The 20,809-nt window shown below is 41.5% G+C and overlaps 1 protein-coding gene across 2 annotated transcripts in view; it reads right to left on the bottom strand.

Moving 5' to 3' along the window:
* The window catches only part of BANP (BTG3 associated nuclear protein), a 114,811-nt gene extending 96,374 nt beyond the window's left edge, over window positions 1-18,437 (bottom strand). Inside the window, exons 1-4 of one of the 2 annotated variants that reach the window (XM_088136201.1) lie at window positions 18,229-18,437; window positions 8,782-8,910; window positions 8,016-8,110; window positions 5,820-6,019 (exon numbers count right to left, since the gene is read on the bottom strand). In XM_088136201.1, the coding sequence (XP_087992327.1) occupies window positions 5,820-6,019; window positions 8,016-8,110; window positions 8,782-8,851 (365 nt within the window). In that variant the 5' untranslated portion in view covers window positions 8,852-8,910; window positions 18,229-18,437. The remainder of the gene's footprint in view (window positions 1-5,819; window positions 6,020-8,015; window positions 8,111-8,781; window positions 8,911-18,228) is intronic. The other variant, XM_088136202.1, reaches the window with a different exon arrangement.
* Between the last annotated feature and the right edge of the window lie 2,372 nt (window positions 18,438-20,809).

The raw sequence follows: 20,809 nt of genomic DNA, 5'->3' as shown, positions 1-20,809 counted from the left end.
GAGGTGAGTCCTCCACTGCTGTTCACAGTTTGAAACCTCCATTCAGAACTCAAGTGGTTTGACTAGACAACCTCAAACAAGTCACTACCAGGCTTAACGATCCATACGTAAAATTGAAACATAAACATAGCTAAGTCGTCGACAGGAAAACACCTATTTTAAATGTCAAAGAAGGCCTCATCTGCTAGCTTGGAATTGAGGGATGGAGAAAGATCGTCGAAGACGATCCAGATGCAAATCAAACTTCAGAGGGCTTTATCCAGCTATCAAAACATTGTGTAATCAAAACTGACAAATCATCTTCCGTTAAGCAGATAGCCAATTTTACAAGGTAATTTATGTAATTATTTCTTTACCTTTCAACTAAAAAGGAAGGAAAGAGCATGCCTAATGTTCGGGTGATGATAGCAGATTTATGTAATTATTTCCCCTCAGTATTACTGAGTGGATATTTTTTTACATTACAACCTGCACATGACTTTCCTCAGGGCAACCCATCCCACTGGTCTCTGGTGCATTTTCTTCCCCTGTGCTGCAGAACTGTATAGCTCTACAATCATTCGCTTTTCCACAGCGTATTTAGAAGCCCTCCGCTTCTATGACTGTGAAGTGTATCACAACAGGAGAGCATTCCTCTGGAACTGCATTCCTGAACTTCTACAACTGGGGTCAGAGGGGTGTGTGCATGGTTCAGGCTCCAGAGCCCCCAAAGCATTCCAGCTGGCATGCCAGAGAGAGACTGCAGAATATCTGCCTCAATCAAAATCCAACACACCCAATCTGGCAAATCATCAGAACAAGTTACACTTTGTATCCCCCAGCTACACCTACAAAACTCACACATGCACCAAGCTTCAGAGTGCTGCAAACCGCAGATTGCTATTACTGCTTCGTTGACGGGTGACTTAGCTACCTACCTAAATAAGCGTTGGATAGATAAACTCTGTAAGCGACTCTCAGTGACACTCAGCTGAACAGACATAAATTATTAACGCCTTTTCATGGCAACTGATAGAACAAGTTTGCCTATGTGCAGATAAAATCTGAGAAGGAAAGGATGTACAGCTTCCTAATAATCCTCTTAGTTAAACAGTCAAGTCTATACTTCTGCTGGGCACATAGAGGTATTTTTATATTTTACATCACATTTTAAAATAGAGAAAGCCTCCATAGGGCATGGGAACCCAATGCAAAATCAAGCTTCAGAAATTGGTATTGTGGGAAGTGTATTAAATACTTAGGAAACTGCAGTCAATTGCAGATCTCATCAACCCATGTTCTGCCAGGCTAAAATGCTCTTGCATGTTGACTAATGAAACTGAGACTCCCTGATAGCTCTCCTGGTCTTGTTAAGAGAAATTCTGGAGCTCTGGTCTCATCGAGATGGTAATAGGTAGGGTTCTGGAGATACAGAATGTAATTCTAAGCTTCCTTACTAGGAAATAGTCCCTATCAAACCCCGTGGGATGTTCTGAACCTATCAGCAAGTGAGAACCTTTTACTTGGCAAACTCCAGCTGGTGAGAAAGCAAATAAGTCTTCATCTTCTTAATATATTCCTCCTTTCATACCCTCTAGTTTATAAAGGGCAGAAGAGATATTACAAATCAGAAATCTGAACTTCTGTTTAATGCCAAAATACAAAAGATCCCAACTGTTAGTCCTCTTCCAAGCATGAAAGATGTAAAACAATTCTGATTAGGAGAAATGCGGCGTGCATTAAAAGTTGTTAGAGGCAATTATCTCATGTCTCTACATTCACCCAAGAAAGAGATAATTTTTTCTTGTTTGTCATCCACATACAGATTACCAGCAAACCACAGTGCCCAGAAAATCAGTGGGAAAAGATGACCAAGGATAGGAAGTGATGAATCCAAGGCGTATCTGTGTAGTTAGTTAATGGGCCATTTTGGTGAACAATTGCTTGGGAAATACCAATCTATCAGGCAGAGAAGCAGGACTTCACCATTCTTGCAACGTGGCCAAAACGCTGGACACCAATTCCCAGATCATTACTCTGGGTGCCATAACACATTTTCTAGCCCACTTTAATGGCTACATCTGATGTCATGCTGCATTGAAAAGACCACATTCTTGCCAGTTTCCATGTTGGAAGAAACTTTCAGCATATTTTCTTGGAGAGTAAGATAATTTTAGAGCCAGATTGCTAAGAAATTGAAGACACCCAGGGCCAGAAAAATTCATGAGGGGAACAGGCAGACTGAAGAAGGAACAAAGCCGAAATAAATTAGGCAGGGCTGAAAATTTAATGCACGTATTTTTTAAAAAACTGAGCATATATGTATTGTTTAAGAGCAGCATTGTGCCTTGTAAAGGTCAGGCTACCACAAATGTGTTTGTCTTTAAGATGCTACAAAACTCTCTGCTGGTTTTGCTTCAAAATAACAAGGTTATTCTTATTTGTTCTCATTTCATTATATCAATTTAGCAATACAAATAAATCAATCACATTTGTACCTTCAGACTCAAGAGGCACGAACCTGACTACTGAGTCAGAGAGAATATATGGGAGTGTATATGCACGTTATTTATTTTTAATAGTCCCTGCCTTTCCCTTTCTACCTAAACCTCATACCTTCTGCATCACATTTTCTTGGAGAGGAGTTCCTTCCAGCTGCACACTTGTGACACTACACCATGCCTACCCATTGCTTTCTGTCCCACATCTTCACCCTCTTTTTTCCCACTGATGCCGAAGGATCTGTCCACCCCCACTCCCTGTGCAAATGAACTAAACCAAATGAATTAAGGACAGATGTTTCTCCATCAAGGCCCTCTAAATAAAATTTACAATTACCAGTTCAAAACTTTAACCTTGATACACTGGTGTCCTCATGTCCTGTGAGATGTGAAATTCAGACATTTTGAAAGAAGAGTTGAAAGTAGCCTTCATGGAGCAGCCCAGTGACTTTGTGGCATACCACATGGAGGAATGTGTGTCATATACTGGCAAAAAACAAAGACCCAGGAACTTTTCAGCAGTCCAGCCACTTCCAGCTACTTCTCTCCCTTTCTGGATGGTGATGATCAAGGAGTAACAGCAAAAATAAAAAATTCATTGCAGTCATACTATAGACTGGCAAACCAAGCTGAAAAATTGGATGATGCTTTTGACATGTGACATCTATTTCTCTATAGCAAAGTTGAGTTGCTATCTGAAAAGAATAACAACTTAGAAGAGAAAATCCCTAACCAGTTTATTAACCAAAGGGCAAAACAATTTAGGAGAATATAAATCTAAGGAAAGGCTCTTAAAAATAAAGCAAGTAATTTTTTCTGCTTTTCCCCTACCTTAGCATTGCTTTGGTCTTAAAGAGAATATATTTCTATTTTCTCCTTTGGAAACTTTTATTTATGATAAACCCTTGTTATTACAGTAATGATAAATGATGAACCCATAAAATAGCACAGCTGTTAATGGCAACAGAAAGCAGAACAAGACTACACATCATTGTTTATAATATATAGCTCATCTCACAAAACTGTGTTCTATGCACCTGGGGGAAAAAGATTTTCCACAAAAATACTTCCCTTGGTGAGACATAAACAGCTTCAGAACACCCATCAACACTTCATAAGGCAAAATTCAGCCTTGAGAGACACACTAAATCCATCAAAGATGCATTCAACTTTAATTACTAAAATCTGGTGATAACAACACTCAATGGACATACTTTGTTCCTTTCTAACCAAGGTCTATATATCAAAGCACATTTTCAGCAAAAAGGCCGAAGAAAAAGCAAGGTAGAAATTACACACTGCACAGGAAGAGTTGACATAAAAATAATTACTTTTAATCAGTATATCATGATGCACACGTTGACATACCCTGCTGCCTGCTTTCTATGGAAGATAAAGAGAAGGATAAGTGTACATTTTAGCTGGGTTTGGCTGCTTGGCTTTGGTTTGGTATGTGTGAACCCAGCCATTTTTTTCATCAAATCCATGTTTAAAACAAACCAAGACTTAGCACTGTAAGTGAACCTTGTCTTAAAGGTTATCTACAGATAAGGAAACTGAAATTCCAAATATTTTGCTGTAAGGGAAACAAATCCCTCCCTATGGAAAGCTGTCATGGCTTCTATTTCAACAAATAAGAAATATGAAAATCAGGGAGGATTTCCAAAAAAAGAGGGCAAGTCAGGTTCCAATATGAATATGCTCAGGCTTTCCATGTTGTTGTCGTTATCATCCATAACCGGCTCGTCATAAAAAAGTAGGTATGGTACTGACATTTCTGGAATGGGAAACCACTCCTGCCAGGAAACAAGGGGGAAGGTGTCCCTATAATCATGGAGGTTGACTCAAGAGAGACTTTACCAAAGTTTACAGAACACCAATAGCTAGAGCAGTGTTTCTCAACCTTGGCAACTTTAAGATGTGTGAACTCCCAGAATTCTCCAGCCAGCATCCCCAGCTGGCTGGGGAATTCTGGGAGTTGAAGTCCACACATCTTCAAGTTACCAAGGTTGAGAAACATTGAGCTAGAGGATATGTTTATCTTATTCTACATGAAGAGGTTCCAAACAATCCTCCATGGGAGGGTTACAAATGACTAAGATCTCAACCACGGAACAGCTGAAGCACGGAATCATGAATAATTATGAAGCGTAGATCCATAAAATAACCAAATACCTTCAGGTAAAATTGTTAAAATCAATCAAGCATTTAACAAGTAGATAGGAGAGGAGCATAGGTTGGGAAAAAAACCAATAGAGGATGAGCGCTAACATGAATATCCTATCAGAGAAGAGAGAATTTGTAAGTCAACAAAAAACGTTCTCTGTCACTGATAGGTAAGCCTGTCATTTTCAAAGTTGGAAAAGTGCAGTTTCTTCTGTAAAATATCCAAGCACCTGAGTTCCTATTGTAGTATCACAGGGTAGAAAAAGCATTCAGAAAATTTCAGGGTGCTTGCCAATAAATTTAAAACAGCTGTGCATTATACAGATTATAAAAACAGATGAGAATACAGAGTAAGGTTAGGATCTCTTCAATCTATAAAGCTTTAAAAAAGATAGAGGGAGGCTGATTGCTTAAGTATGTGGTGTGAGTACTGGGAATGAAGGAGGGAGAAAATCAGATCTATGAAAATTCAGTGCCATTCATTTTATCTGGATTCCCTTTTATTTTCTATGCCTAGTGCCTCTTCTCTGTTTATCCTCTCGCTGCTTGTGCTACAACCTCCATGACTAAAAACTGGTTGATGTAGCAGCAGTGGAATATACTTGGGGCAAATGTGCCCTAACTCCACCCTTAAAAAATATTAATGATGCAGATTAATTTACATTTCCTCCATTCCACATTTGTTTACAACAATCCTATGGAACCAGCAAGCCCTGCCTTCTTATTCCTGCAAGTACCTTTCAGCCCTCCCATGGCTTCCATGCCATCCACTGCCTACCTATTTTCAAAGTTATTTTCAAAATCAGAGGAGCGAAAAACTTGTCTACATTTGAGGAAGGCTGAATTCTTTATTCTCAAAGTCAAAACAAAATCCCAAGAGGCTCTGCCCTAAATTTAAACAGGAGTGGGAGCTATATCATCCCGTCTACAATGACCTGCATAAACAGGCCAAGCCAAGGAAAATTGTGGCCAGGGCTCTAAGCTCCCTGCCCCAAGGCAAGGGGATGTGTTTAGTTGGTCACATGAAGCCAAACTACCTCCAAGAAAAATTAGAATCTCATTCTAAGCTGCATACCAAGTTCCTGACAGTTACCCCAAAAGCTGCCCTGCTTGGCTGTGCCGGACAGTTGATCTGAAAAGAGCACACGCGTGCACTCACACCCAGAGACTTACCATCTCACTTTGTTGCACGTCTGGGTAGCTCCAAGCGGGGAACCTGCCACCATGGGGACCTGGATGGGGCTATGTTGCTTGTTCATGACAAGATCCAGTTTCTCTTCCAGTGACTTGCAGGTCGCATCCAGGGCTAGCAGCTTGGCTTCAATGCTATCCAGTCGCAGGCAGATTGTTTGGTTAATGGAATACAGGAACGACTGAGGAAAAGAAGCAGCGGAATGAGCTGGGCGGGGAGGCTTCGGTGTATGCTTTTCTATGTTTGCATTTACACGGGCATCTGCAAAGAACATCCATCCATCAAGGAACAGCCAAAGCATCCACATCCCCAAAGCCTGCCCAGTGGTAAAAACAATCATCCAATGGGCTATCCAAGGGTTAAAAGGCTCGCCTGCATTGTGGGAGGAGGGCTTATGAGACTACGGTAGCCAAAAATCAAGAATCTGGCAGCGCCCTTTCCGACAAACACATTTTATTAAAAGGACAAAGCTCCCGCCTTTTAATAAAATGTGTGTCGGAAAAGGTGCCACCAGATTCCTGATTTGAGGGCTAGCCTACATGTTTTAATTTAAATTCAAAGAAAGTTCAGTTTTTTTTTTTACTTGTGCTACCCTTGAATAGCAATCAAAAGGGACATTTATAAAAGCGTGCTATTTCATTCAATAAAAAGAGGAACTGACTTTTAAAAACCCAATGTGCACACTAATGATGTAAACAATTAGGCTGGATATTTGAGGCCACATGAATTTAAGGCCTTCCTTTGTGTATGTGCCAAGGCGTTATTCTTATTCCACAGAACAAGCAAAAGACAGAGTCTTTTTCCCAAGTCTTCAAGATCTTTTTTTTCCCCATCCCCTTCAGTCTTCAAAGACCATGTTGTTCCAGTTTGACTATCTATCATTTCAGCTGTTATCCTGGACCTACCTTCAATTAAAATGATTATCACCTGGTCAGGTGTTTTACCAGGGGTGTTTCTAGAAACAAGCTGAAAAAGTGGGATGTAAATATGCTTTAAGTTTTGAAACATACCTAGCTGAATTATGGGCCTTTTTTTGCAAGTATGCCACTCAAAAAGGTAAGATAATCATTTACAACAAACATATATTCTGCTTTGATTTGTACCTGGATGGGACTGTGTTTCCTTTAAAATATTTCTTGTGCACCCTCTGGTGGACATAATTAAAATAATATGGCAAACTCAGTTCAAATTATGTAAAAACCCTCAAGATGAAACACAACTTTAGAAAATATCTAAAGCTTGTATCAACTAATTAATCATTCATTAGTCAACTTCCTGCAGATGGTGTTACTACCCATTAGCATCAGGAACATGAGTGCTAACACCTTAAGAGATTTGATGCCATCATAATATACATCAGAATTACAAGGTCATCTTTTCACTGATGTTATAATGGTCAGACAGAAAGGACATACATTATTATAGCATATTGTTATCACATTATGGTGTTAATTTTGTTAATACTGAAAAGTCAGTTGCAGGTATGTAGTAAGCAATCAAAGAATGCTACAAGTCTAAGGGTATTTTTATACTATTGTTCATTAAAAGTCAGCAGTCTCTAGACTAAACTAAAACCAAAACCTTTCTAATCTTCTCAGTGGAAATTCTGCAGAATATTGAAGGTTTGTGTTAAGTATATTGCTTATTTACTGTTTTATTTATCCTGCTTTTTTAATTAAAAAGCTGTAAACATAACCACAAGCTTTATTGTTTGATACAATCAAAATCTATTTATAGCACATAGGGAAGTTCTTAGTAATTCTCAGAAAGAGTAAGGGAAAATACAATTATTAACTTTGAATCTGCTTTGACATGGAGAAAATGTTTTCCACGATCCAGCCAGGAGTATTTGGTAATTATGCTAACATGATTTTTTCCCCCTGTATATTCCCATGGCTGATATACACTGGTAACTTGAAGATGGATTCCTGTGTGCCACAATGATAATATGTGCCAGAAATAGAAGAGGCATCAGACCCTTTCCATTACAAAGTCTATCTCAAATCTTGAGCATCTTATGTCAAGCTTTCTCAGACTGGTATCCTCCAAATGTGTTGAAGTCCAGAACACCTGGAGGACACTATAGTTTAAATCACCTTAAGCCATAATAAAACACACTTACACCTATCCAATATTAGCTGCATTTTGTGAACAACAAGCATGTACATGGCTACAACCTTAATTGACGGGTCTTGACAATTAATTTCTATCCGTTGCCGTTTCAAAGGGGGGCCTACATCTTCATCTGTCACTTCATGGTTTTCCAAGACAACTGCAAGCCAAAAACAGAAACAACCAAACCATTTTCAGTATTTCTATCAGTGGTACTTAGTTATGAAATTAAAAGGAAAAACAACAAACTGAATAGAGAGAAGTGTACTAGCCTGAGTCCATGCTGGGAAATTCTTCTCCCAAAATTTGTTTTCACAACTAGGAGTACCTATTACTTAGAGAATTTCAGCAATGGATCAGCAGCCAGATGTTCGAGACTTTAATTTCCTTGATACCCCACCCTCCACAGACCAAGAATGGCTGGGATTGTGAGAATTAGTCTACATCTGCAGGACACTAGGTTAGGGAATGCTTCTTTAGAGTTAAGTAGGCTAGGTCAGATGCGGCAGTCCACTTCATATGCTTTCTCAGCCCTGATTTATTCCTAGTAAAGGCCAATGCTACAGATGTCACTGCCTTGTTTTTTGTATTAAAACAAAGTTAGAAAGGATTCATAGTAAAATACCAGATTTACAGGACTAGTAGAAAATTGGAGGCAGTAAAGATACCTAAATGTGAGGTTGCCACGCTGCTGTTTTACTCAGCTCCAGGAAAAAGCATTCTTTAAATTACATCTTTAATATTCTATGCAACACATACTATGAAACACACAAATAGGGTTGCTGAGTTATTTGTGTTTCCCTTACCCTTATGTTCTCTGAAATAACATACCTGGATGATCTGGATTCAAGTCTTCCACAGCTATTTGAACTACATCAGCTAAATCCTGTTCTGTCATCATTCAGAGACAGGTAGTAGGGCTGAACCGAAAGAGATCTGTCAGTTCATACAAGTCAGATTCTGCAAAACATCAAAAACTGCGGTCACACGGTGACTATAATATTCACCATCTGTCACCCTGGAGGTAACAGCTTGTTAAACTGTGTGAGGTTTTTGACAAAAGATGTATACATTGTGGTTTAGTTTTACAAAAAATGCCCATTTGATCTTCAAAGCATAGGTTTTTTGGCTGATTGCTTTGCCCATGACAGCAGAGAAAGGCAGACGAGCAATTTGCAATTGGATATTACAGTTCTCCTGGTACAGCTGCTCAGACTGACAAAATGCTAACCTGAAAATTCTACCTCGTACATATATGCAATGAAAGAAGAGGATAATGTGCTTTCCCATCAATTTAGTGTGAGTACTGACTCCAAAGCACATCATCTTGACATTAAATACCATTATACAGCTGCAATCACCTTCTAACACAGTCATAAGAGATGAACAAACAATAGTTGAAAGACAGATTTCTTCCAATGCCTACTGTTTAAGTTATCAGCACATTAAAGAAATCTCAGCCGTTGTTTTAATTTAACAGTGCAAAACTATACAAGTCTAGTCAGAAGTTAATTTTGACAAAGTTCAATAGACTAAGTTATAGGTAAATGGGTAAATGGTCCAGCACTGGACCTATCGGCAAATTGGTTCCAGCTATAGTTCTGAAGTAAGACGTGTTCTTCTGCCTTATAAGTATTTATTACTGGTGGAGTATGGGATATTTAAACCAACTTATCTAACATTTTGTTTGTTATTGTTATGATTGTTTTAGTCCAGGCTCCCCTTGGTGTTGGGTGTTTTTAACTGCTTTTACTGTTTTTGTATTTGTAAGCTGCCCAGAGGCTATGTATTGCAGCACTGATATTATGGGAGTCATTGAATGACTAGGCTAATTTGGATATCCCTTCTTCACTCTCTCCCACTGCGATCTCCTGGATTACTCTATATGCCCTCTGACCTACTCCACCATCTGACACTTAGAAGAAAGCAAATTTGGGTAACGATGATGGGGCCTGCAGTTCAACATATACAGAAGACACAGGGCTGGAGAAAGCTGTCCAAGATGGACCAGAATGTAGAAGAGATGGCAGTGACTGCCCCAGTATTACGCAATGACCAAAGGCCATCTTTCTCAGGTGGAGACCGCGGTCATCATCCCTTTGGGGAAAGTTCCTCATGAATATAATTAACACTAGCATTTGGGTTAGGGTAATAATGAGACTGTTTCTCATTATATTACGATCAATCCAGCCAAGACGGTGGTTTTAGCCACCACTGATTTCAGCAAGAGTTAAGCACACTAAAATGCATGGGGCTTAGCAGTGCTTACACTGGATTGGATTATGTCTCCTCTTTTTAGCGTTTTAATTTAGGCTTAACCTGCTTGTTTACTGAACTCACTAAAAAGTCTTCATAGTCAGATTGAGAAATCTATATGGACACTTTTATGAATTTACGCTGAACTATTATGCCTTCCTATAGGCTCTCCTTCTCAGCACAAAATAAGATTTGGAAGCGCATTCAATTTGAATGAAATCAGGTTTCCCTCTGCCGTTTCCAGAGTTTCTACAATTCAGCTCCTACAATATTCAGTTTCATTTCTACAGCCAAATATTTTTAGCACTGTTCTTCTGGGGTTCCTGTAAAGGACTGCTGCAAGTTTATCAAGGGAAATTTCTAGTATCCAACATTGATTTCAAATCACTGGAGAAAGTCATATCTAAATTTCTCCCATTTAGGGAAGAGTGGCATGGGAATGGGACAAAATGGTGGGGAACACAAGGACAGGCTGATTGGTCTTTTCTTCATACCTGGAGCAAACTACTGTTGGCAAGAAAAATCTGATTTGTCTGTGAAAGGCCAACGCCTCATGAAGCACTCTGGCTGAACGAAAGCCAATGACCCACAGTCATTTCCCTCTTTCCCCTCACTGGGTCCACATATGGGGATACGATTAAAACATGCAGGTGAAAAGTAACTGACAGGTACATCTATGGCATCGCTGGGAACATCCTAGCCAGCAAGGCAACAGCTGCTCATTATGGGAAGAAAAAAAAACCCATTCTGAATTCTTCCAAATGAGGACACCACATGATATTGGGTTATTTATTCAAGAATATCTGCCGCCAAGAAAGATTCATTTGAAATTCAGATCACCGTGAAAGCGATTATGATTGCATTTGCTGTGGCAAGGTGCCCAAGTGATCTGGCAAGAGATTTAGGGCATGTGGTTGCCATTTCTCTTCTTTTGGCAAATGAAGTTTGCCATTTCTCAGAAGTCTTGGGCAACGGCCAGACTTAACGTAATAAAACAGCTGTGCTAGGATTACGGTTTCATAATGTCACTAGCTGCAAATACGATTGAAAGCTCGGCTGAGGGCGAAGGGAAAGAATCTTTCAATCCATAAATTAAGAAAGGGACCAAGCCAAATGGGTTTTCTCCCTTTTTCGTCTTGCTCTGCTCAAAAGGAAATCAGAATCATGCACAGATTCAATCAGTGCTACTTATCTGTTTCCAAACTAAGGTGCTAGAGGGGAGCTAGTTTTTGTCACCACCGTTCTGGTGGCCGATAGGTAGGTGGGACAGTGCAACGTTCTACAGGTCGAGCAAGTGAGCATGAGGACAGACTCTTGCTGCAGAACTCCCCGTTTTTAGCATTAAATGTGACCCCCACCCAAAAATGTTAGCCCCATTAGGCAGACCAGGCCAAGAAATCAACTCCACAGGAAAGCTAAAACTATTTTTACTGAGATTGGCTAGAATAACAGAATCTTGGAAATCTGGTTGGGCTGCACCTCCTCCCCTTTCTTATGCTCTTGTGAATTAGGGAGGTGTCTGCCTGAACTGCTTCCAATTATTATCTGTTGTGGACTTAAAATATGTTTCACCCTTTGCCCTGGCAATGCATCCTGCATGTCTCCATCATCAAGGTCATCTCCCTGACACTATACATAAAAGTTACTGCTCTCCAAAATGTTCTGATTAAGTTCATTTATCATGCTAAGCCATACTTTAATCACAGTTGGCTAAATAAATCAAACTGGTGAGATTCACAAAACCTGCTAAGTCATAAAACTGTAATTTACACATCACAGTCACTGGGTTCACACAACACACAAACTCAATCACATTTAGGCGTAGCGCAATGGATGAACCCAGTTACCATGTCTGTTAAATATAACCAGGATCTTGTTCCAATATATTCATATTCCTATCTCTTTGCATTTAACTAGCAATGGTCTGCATTACATCTATGTTCATTCCAAGTATTTTGTGATAGAGAAAGGTAACTCTCAAATGCCGCATAGCACTTGAAACTAAGTAGGGTTGGGCGCAGTTAGAATGTGGATGGGTAACCACCAAGGAATCCCAGAATGTTAAACTGAGAAGCCCAAAAATCCCAGGCAATGGCAAGCTACTTCCATATGGTTGCCAAGAAAACGATACAGATGCGTCCATGAAATAGGAGTCAACTCAAACAGAGCTTGAATCATGTGAACCTTATTGTAGAATTTTTAGTGAAAGCCAGATGGTCTGCTTCCTCCTTCAGTTTAATCTTTTCTATCTGGCAGATGCCTTTGAACCTTCTTCTTGTAGAAACTTTGGATGTTATTATCTCTTGGACTCTTATACAGGTTTCCTTATTCTGGTAGCACTTGCCTAGAACATAAGAACCCTGCCCAAACAAATGAGCCATCTAGAACCTAAGGGGCTACAGTCGTCTATCATGGGCCTCTTGCAGGAAGCTCATAAACAGAGCGTTGATACGATCATTCACCCTTGTAAACAAGCCCTCAGAAGTTGCTAGCCTGCTGGGAGCTGACCAAACCGCTTTCCCTGTTGGATAACTGGAATGTCTCAAGAACTTGCTGGATGTATTCGATTTTTCCTCTGCCAGCCTTCTTATTCATTTATATCCCAGTTCTAGCTGGCAAAGTTACCAGGCAATTATTAACATATAAGACCACCATAAGCTTTCCTCTGCTGTCTCCAGAAATTAATATGCAGAGATAGATTGCCTCTGAACTTATGGGGTGATTCCACATAGCTAGGACTGCCAAGAATCTTCTCAACTTTCCAGTGCATGGAAGGTAACCTGGACAACTCTTCCAATTTGCCCACCCTGCTCTGGGGCAACACACAAGATAACTCTGGTGCATTTTGCAAAACAGATTGAAAACCAGTTCTTCCTTTGCTAGTCAAGCATGCTTGGTCTGTTTATTAAAGTATTAAAACTATTTGTTTAATAGTAAGAAAATCATTTTCCTTCTTTTTCATGACAGGATTATTGTTATGCATTATACTGGTTTATCCATTTCAGATTCAATTTGATAAGTATTGGATGTAAACAACTAGTTTTTTCTTCCTGAAAACGTGGGCTTTGTTACAGATTTTTCCCCCAATACTTTGCTCCAAAGTCACAAAAATAGCTGACGAAGATGAGGAGGAGGAGGAGGAGGAGGAGGAGGAGGAGGAGGAGGAAGATTATGCACTACCAAGCTCTTTGGCTTTTGTTTTAATACAAATTTAAATTATTTTAATTGTGTTTAGAAGTGTCCAAAGATGAAAAACAAATGGACTTGAGCTTCTTTGTAAGCTGTCAATTACCCATTCCTTCTGGGTTTCCCGATTCCCAAATCATATTAGAATTGGAAATAACGCCCATGGATTTAAATGGAACCAACTCGCAGGCAAAAGCTCTGAATCCAGTTTTAAAGAAATGATCCAATCCTACAAAAATTGACACAAATTCTGTCCTTAATTTATGCCACCCATTTTGCAGAACCAACATGGCCGCTTACATTTTAACCTCAGGGAAGTTGCGGCAAAAGGACATCGTCACCCGCCAGAGAAAAGGACTTTGATGCCATCATGACCAAGTGAATTAGAAGGCAATTATTACCTCGCTTTCTAATGCACCTTCCTCAAAGCTGAGTCCTTGATGTGTTGAGACAACAGTTCCCAGGATTTCTCCAGAATTTCTGGAGAAAAACTCAGAAAAGAAATCCATTCAACAGAGGGCACAATAAATCTGCTCTTCTGTTGCTTTTACAGCAAATACAGGAAAGTTTAAAAACGGTGTATTCTTCTCAGTTTCCATCTTTTACGAGAAGGAGTAAAACCACAACTGGAGAGAAATCCAAGTATCAGTTTGCTGAGGTACTAAAGAACATTAACTTCTATTTCTTCACAGCATAGATTCCTAAATATTTGGTGGTGGTAACTTGGATTCTGAAATTATTTTCCACTCCCACATAACTCTCATTTTGCCTGAAAAGCCATCTCTTTTGAAGAACAGAACTGCCAAAAAGCTCAGAAGATAAAATGGAACAATCTTAATATTTTCATCCCAGAATTTCAGCATCACAATCCAGAGATCAGTAATCAAGGCATGAAAGCTGTCTGGGCTGCTCTAAAGTAAAAACCCAGTAAAGTAAGACTAATTAAAAAGAGGCACCTGCCAGGACGCCCAGCCTTTCCCAGTATTGAAAGGGAACATTTATTTAACTGGATTAAATTGCGGGCTGTTCTATTCACTGAGGTGTCTTCAGAAGCAATTTTCTTCTGTCTTGCATGTTTCTGGCCCTACAGTTATTTACTGCATAAATAAATATATAAATCCTTTTCCAATACTAAAAAAAAAATTGGACCAAAAACAAATCCAGTGCAAACAGGAATAAAATAAATCTAGAGAACACAGTTGTTCATGATTTCTTCCCGCCTCATTTGTACTATATCGGGCGGCAAATGGCAGCCAGGTCTTCCATCTTTTAGAACTCCACTGGCCCTACACGCGTCTCTCGATTCCAGCAGCCAACAGGCTTCGTAACAATCACCCCGTGTGACTGGTTCTAACTGCATAAACCCAAGCTTGGCTCCTGTCTACAGACCCAACGGAGCTAGCTTTTAATCATCCGATCCTCGTCCATCGGTCCCCGACCAATTACATCATGTGGAATGCTGATTAATAAGAGTTGCTTAACAGAAAGCAGGGGCTATGGGTAAGGAAAGGTCAAGCTTGTTGGAAGTCAAGAGTCCTGCGCGTGTGCCACTTTTAAGGTGATACACAAGATACACAAAAACTCAAAGCAAGATTTCTTGCTAGGCAGAAAACCTCCAAGGGCATCAAGGTTGCTGAAGTGTTTGACTGGAGTATAAGAAGAGGGGATGGCAGGGGTGGGGTGGGGTGGGGTGGGGTGTGTCGGGGAAGGGAGAGGTATGGCTCAGCCAGACCTACAAGAGTCGGTTATTCTAGCCAATCTCAATAAAGGTAGTTTTAGCCTTCTTGGGGAGGTGATTTCCTGGCCTGGTCTGGTCTTCCTAGTGGGACTGACAATTTTAAAAAAAGAATGCCAGAGGGAAACTAGGTTAGTTATTTCCTATCATAAAGTGAAAATAATGTGTTCCTCTATTTATATATCAGATAACTTTATCCAGTCATCATTTAGCAGTAATGGTAAGGAACTAAAAATACCTTTTCTTGCCTGGTTATTGAGTAAATTAGTCTTTCCCACAACCGGCACGCTGGACCACAACTTCCATCACAGGAGTTATGGGGGATGCAACTGAACACATCTGGAGGCTGGAATAAAGACGCCAGAGGACTACTGTGTTTTAGACACTGAACTAATAGACTGGAGGAAGTATAAAGCAAACTCCCCAGAGAGCACGGCTCAAACTTTTCCCTAGTGACACTGTACACTCCAGGGCCTGTTTATAAATATACAGATGCAGTAATTTAGATGCCAAAGAACCAGTGAGAGTTTTGCTACTTCAACAATGAGGGCAGGGGCCAGCTATTAAGCTTTTCTCTGCAATCACCTTGTGGGATTGAAACCGATCCCCTTTGGAAGGGGGGAAGGGGGGAAGGGGGGAAGGGGGGAAGGGGGGAAGGAAGGAAGGAAGGAAGGAAGGAAGGAAGGAAGGAAGGAAGGAAGGAAGGAAGGAAGGAAGGAAGGAAGGAAGGAAGGAAGGAAGGAAGGAAGGAAGGAAGGAAGGAGGCTTTCCCGTTCTCTGGCAGAACATATAGCCTTTCATCATTTAAAATAAATCACAACGGTAGATGTAGTAATCAATCTAGCCTGCCAGGATGTTCCTGCATGCATTTCCAGGATACCGTTTCAGCTAATTAAACCTGTACCTAATCATTTTCTGCTCTAAATTAATAACCAGAACAACCAGAATGAAGAAACTCAAGGGAAAAACTAAGGCTGGGTCCTTAATCCGCCCCCCCCCCGAATTGGCAACCCTTGTGTGTGAGTAAAGACGCTGACACGTTGCAAAAGCCAGGCCCGGATTCTGCAGAGATATTTGAACAGTTCAGATCAGAGGACGAGCGGGACAGAGAATGCTTGGACTTGACTTGCCTGGAATTGTCTGCAATCCACTTCAAGGAATCCAATCATAGATTACAGTATAACTTTGCCAATCTGATTTGACTGACATCCTTAAAACAAATTACACAGAACAGCTCCGAGTTTAAATATTTATTGTAACAAACGTTGCTTTCCAACAATTCTCATAAGAGAATAGAAAACAAAACCCCACAACCAAAGGGCATTTGGAAGTAATTGCTGTCGTAATTAAGTCAGCTGAGAGGCTGGTTTTGTATTGCATCATCAAGTCGATGCATACACCAGCTGACATTTCTAAGGGAAGAGCACCACCTCGTGTTTCTCACCCCCCAAATGCATCAGCAAAAGCATAGGAGGATCCATTCTAGCTGGCTGCGGCAACTCCTGCAAACTGTGAATGCTTTATTTTTCCTGCGTAAGTGAATGCATGGATGGTGGTGAGAACAGAAAAAAAGCAGGGAGGAAAGGTCAGCAAGAAGGAAGTACCTGGACCTGCAAGAAAGGAATTCTACATATGCCTCTCTTCCAAAGGAATGTAGAAAGCTGCCTTACAACTTTACAAAAATTATTAGGGCATTATGTATGCTCCCTTGAAGCTACCCATTTAATGAAAAAATAGCAACAGAGATATTCTCTAAGTCTGTTCTGTATCCAGAGAGATTAGCCCAGGATTTCCAATCTGCTTTACCAGCTGACTTCCCTTTAGTCCGACTGCTCTGTGGAGCTGGCCCTTTTGAAAGACAGGCAGGCCATTTAGGGATCAGATCCCCCCCACAATTCAATTATAATCCCCGAACGTGCCATCAAGATTGTAGCACCCTTATGACTGCAGTATCTCCTGTCTTCACTTTCCTCTGTTGATTCTCTTCACCTGCCTGAAGAACTACAAAAGTCCCTTTTGTTTATGAAACCTATGTATCATTCGTATAAATATTCTGTAAGTTCCATATTGCACAGCCATCTACTAACCCCTCCTGTCATCTTTTTGCAAATACGGATTAAGGAAAATGCCATTTAAAACGCGCAGATTTTGTTCAGCCAATATGAATAGTTATACATTTCTTTAAAGACAGCCAGGCCTAATTCCAAAAGATGTACAGTTCTATGAATACTTCTGGTCTGGCCAGAAATTAAACAGAACTAGTGTAGGTAAATTGCTTGGATTACTATCGATGCACTTAATTCAGAAAGCCAGGCCTAACTCCTAAAGAAGCGGGTAACTATTTGAGTTCTTCTGGCTTGGAAGGGAATTAATATTGTTCTGGATACGCAGTCTTAATTATGCAGTATACTTTTCATAGTTTTCTCTGGATTGTGCCATCCTCCAAAGACTCCTAGTTCCGTGGGCCGGTAGTTCCAACATCTGTGCACGGTTGCTGAAGTTCAGCCCTTCCACAAGATCTCATTCTGCGCTCCCTAAAGCGAGTTGCACAACGTGCTTGTATCAGAGGCGAGCCTTGCATCAAAGCTTTCTGCGGCCAAGGGGGCTCAACTGATGGCCAAAGACCATTTCTAAAGGTTACCCACTGGGGAGAAATGGGACCTCCACCATCTTTCAGCCCCATCCACAGATCCCCATCCGAGCAGCTTGCCCCACTGGGGTGGACTACAAGCCCTATCATGCCCAGCCACGAGGCTGGCGCCTTCCCCGCCGGGCCGGAGTCGGGGCTGGGATGACGGGAGTTGCAGCCCCCCGCTAGGGGGCGCCAGGCGGCGCGGCTCCGGCATGCAAATCTATGCAAAACGGCTTCGCGCCCGCGGAGGGCGGGGCGACGGGGTGGCGCGGGGGGAGGCAGAGTCGCAGGCACCGCCCCCGCGCGCCCCGCCCCCGCCCCCCTCCCGCTCGCGGCCCGGCGGGCTGGGCGCCCTGAGGCGACCCGAGCGGGCTCTCCGGCGTAGTGAGGGGCTGCGCCGAGGCCCGCCGGGCGCCGCGGCCGAGGAGCCGAGGCCGCAGCCGGGCACCCGCGAGAGAAGCGAGGTTACCGTTTGCCTTGCCGAATTCTCGTGGTGTTTGGCCGGGCGGCTGCGATAATGGCGTCCTTCCTCGCGAGAGATCCTCCGGAGTCGCCGCTGCGCAGGCGCGCCCGGGCAGCGCGCCCCCTCCCTTGGACCCGAGACGGCGCGCAGGCGCGCTGCGGCGCCCTCCCGCCGGGGAGCCGCCGGCGCGTCGAGGGGCCAACCCGGCAGCAGGGCGGCCGGAGCGGCCGCGAGACGAGCGGGCGAACTCGGAGTCCCAGGGGGCCTTGCGCGCGCGCGACTCCTGCGCCGCCCTGAGCATGCTGGGAGTTGTAGTAGCAGGCCGGGACCGGGCGGCGGTGCCCGGATTGACACTTTTCGAGGGTTTGGGGGGAGAAAAAGGCGCCGGGTGGCAGGGAAGCGGAGGCTTCCGCCGCGGATCTCGATTTTGCTAGGGGGATCCTGAACCAAAGCAGTAAAATGCGCGACACACGCAGAAAAACACGTCTAGATAAACCAGCAATGGCTGGCTGGGGAATTCTGGGAGTTGGAGTCCATCCTTCCTCAAGTGGCCAAGGTTGAAAAACACTGAGATAAACACTTTATTATTATTTATTATTTACTTGTTTTATTATTTATGAGGTAAAGTGGGGATCTGATTTGGGTAAATTGTAGGGGTGTCCCAGAAATTAGGATTTGCATTTCCTTTTAGTTCTTCCTTTTACTCCCTTTGGGACTTCTTACCTTACCTCCCGCAGATTATCTTTTTTTTTAACGGTTTTTAACATCTTAAAAATGATTTTTGTTGTTATGTTTTGGGTTATCTTGTATTTTTGTGTGTGTGTTTTTAAACTTTTTACGCCGCTCGGAGTCATATATGTGAGGTGGGTGGCTATTTTAAATTTGCCCAATAAATAAATATCCTTGCTTTGTATTTTGTATTCTGATACGGCCTAATGGCTAATCCATAAAGTATTATTATGACGTTATAATGTGCTTTATATTATAATAAACAAGAGTCTGTTTTAGCCCGCCTTCAAATGCTGAAGGGCAGCCCGTTTTAAAAATAAAGAAATAAAACTTTATAGAATACAAATGGTCCTCATTTAGTGACCTTCTTGTTTAGCAACCATTTGCAGTTACAACACAGATGAAAAAGTACTTTTGTGACTAATCCTCCCATTGATGACCTTTGCAGGCCTGTAAAGCAAAGGAAAGCTGAAGGAAGATCGTAAGCACAGTCGCGGTTTCACTTAGTGACCGCTTCGCTTCACAACCAAGTTGCCAGTCCCAACTGTTCACTAAACAAGGAGTGCCTGTAGATAATCATAACTTCATTTACATCGTGCCCATTACAGAGAAGAAATCCAAACAGCTTTTGAGAATGATGGGATAAAAATCATTGTGATCGATTGTAGTCATTGATCAAAAGATTAGCCTTCAACTTCCACCGAAAAGTTAGACTGAAAAAGATGCTTCTGCCATGGCTAATCCAAATTTTGAAAATTGTGTTTCACAATTGTATATGAGTACATCTAATAATGCAAACAACCTGTTTGTTGAATAATATATGTGATATCCAGGAAGCAACAGAACAGAATTTGGAGCATCTAATTGGGAAAGATGTCACCTTGTTTATTTAATATATATGCAGAACATATCATAAGAAGAAATCGAAACTGGCATTTAAATTGCTGGGAGAAATATCAACCAGCTCAGATTTGATGATGATGCCCTGTGGATGGCTGGAAGTCAGGAAAAACTAAAGGAATCACTTGTTGAAGGTGAAAGAAGTGTTTGCAAAAGTCAATCCATTGCACAATATTTAAAGAATCAAGTTTTGGTCAACAAGCAACACAAAGCCCAATGCAAATAACTGAAGAAGCTGAAGTAATAATGGACTTTATCTCCCTAGGCTCAAAAATTCAGAGATGGTGCCTAGCCATGAAATAAAGAAATATCTGGTAATTGCGAGAAAGACTATGACAGATCAAGACAAAGCATTAAAATGCAGAGACATCACATTGACAATGAAGGCCCTTATTGTCAGGACTATAATCTTGCCAGTTTTAATACGTGGTTGTAAAATGTGGACCATCAGAAAGACCGAATGAAGAAAAATTGAAGGCTTGGATTTACAGTCGGCAAAAATTGAATACCTTGGAGCAGAAGAAAAAAATCATTCAGTAAGTAGATGAAGTAAATTGAGGTTGCTCACTGCAAGCACTAATAATGAAGCCAACACTTGATATTTTCAATGCTTTGTGCAAAGTCGTTGGAGAAGACCCTGATGCTTTGAAAAATCAAAGACCAACAGAAGATAGTGGCCAGGGACCATCACCATCACTGATGATACCAGGAGCAGCTTGCATTAACTCAAAGAAGCCATCAACAACAGAGAATCCTGCCAAAATTATGTCCATCAGACCACAGAGACTTCAGCGAAAATGAACAGCAACAGCTCTGTCCCTTGATCTTTGTGGCTCTCCCTGAACGCCGGGACAAGGCCAACTAGTTCCTGTCTATGCGATTGTCTGAGCCAACATTTTGAAGCTCACATGGTCCAGAACTGGGGTTATCAGTTTAGGACTTTTTTTAGGCACATTCA

The sequence above is a fragment of the Python bivittatus genome, unplaced genomic scaffold (assembly GCF_059951505.1).
Source record: "Python bivittatus isolate LINGU-HERP-01145 unplaced genomic scaffold, Pbiv_v1 ctg000190_np1212, whole genome shotgun sequence".
Classification (NCBI taxonomy): domain Eukaryota; kingdom Metazoa; phylum Chordata; class Lepidosauria; order Squamata; family Pythonidae; genus Python; species Python bivittatus.
The sequence above is the reverse complement of the archived record's forward strand: the minus strand, read 5'-3'. Positions and strand labels throughout refer to the sequence as shown.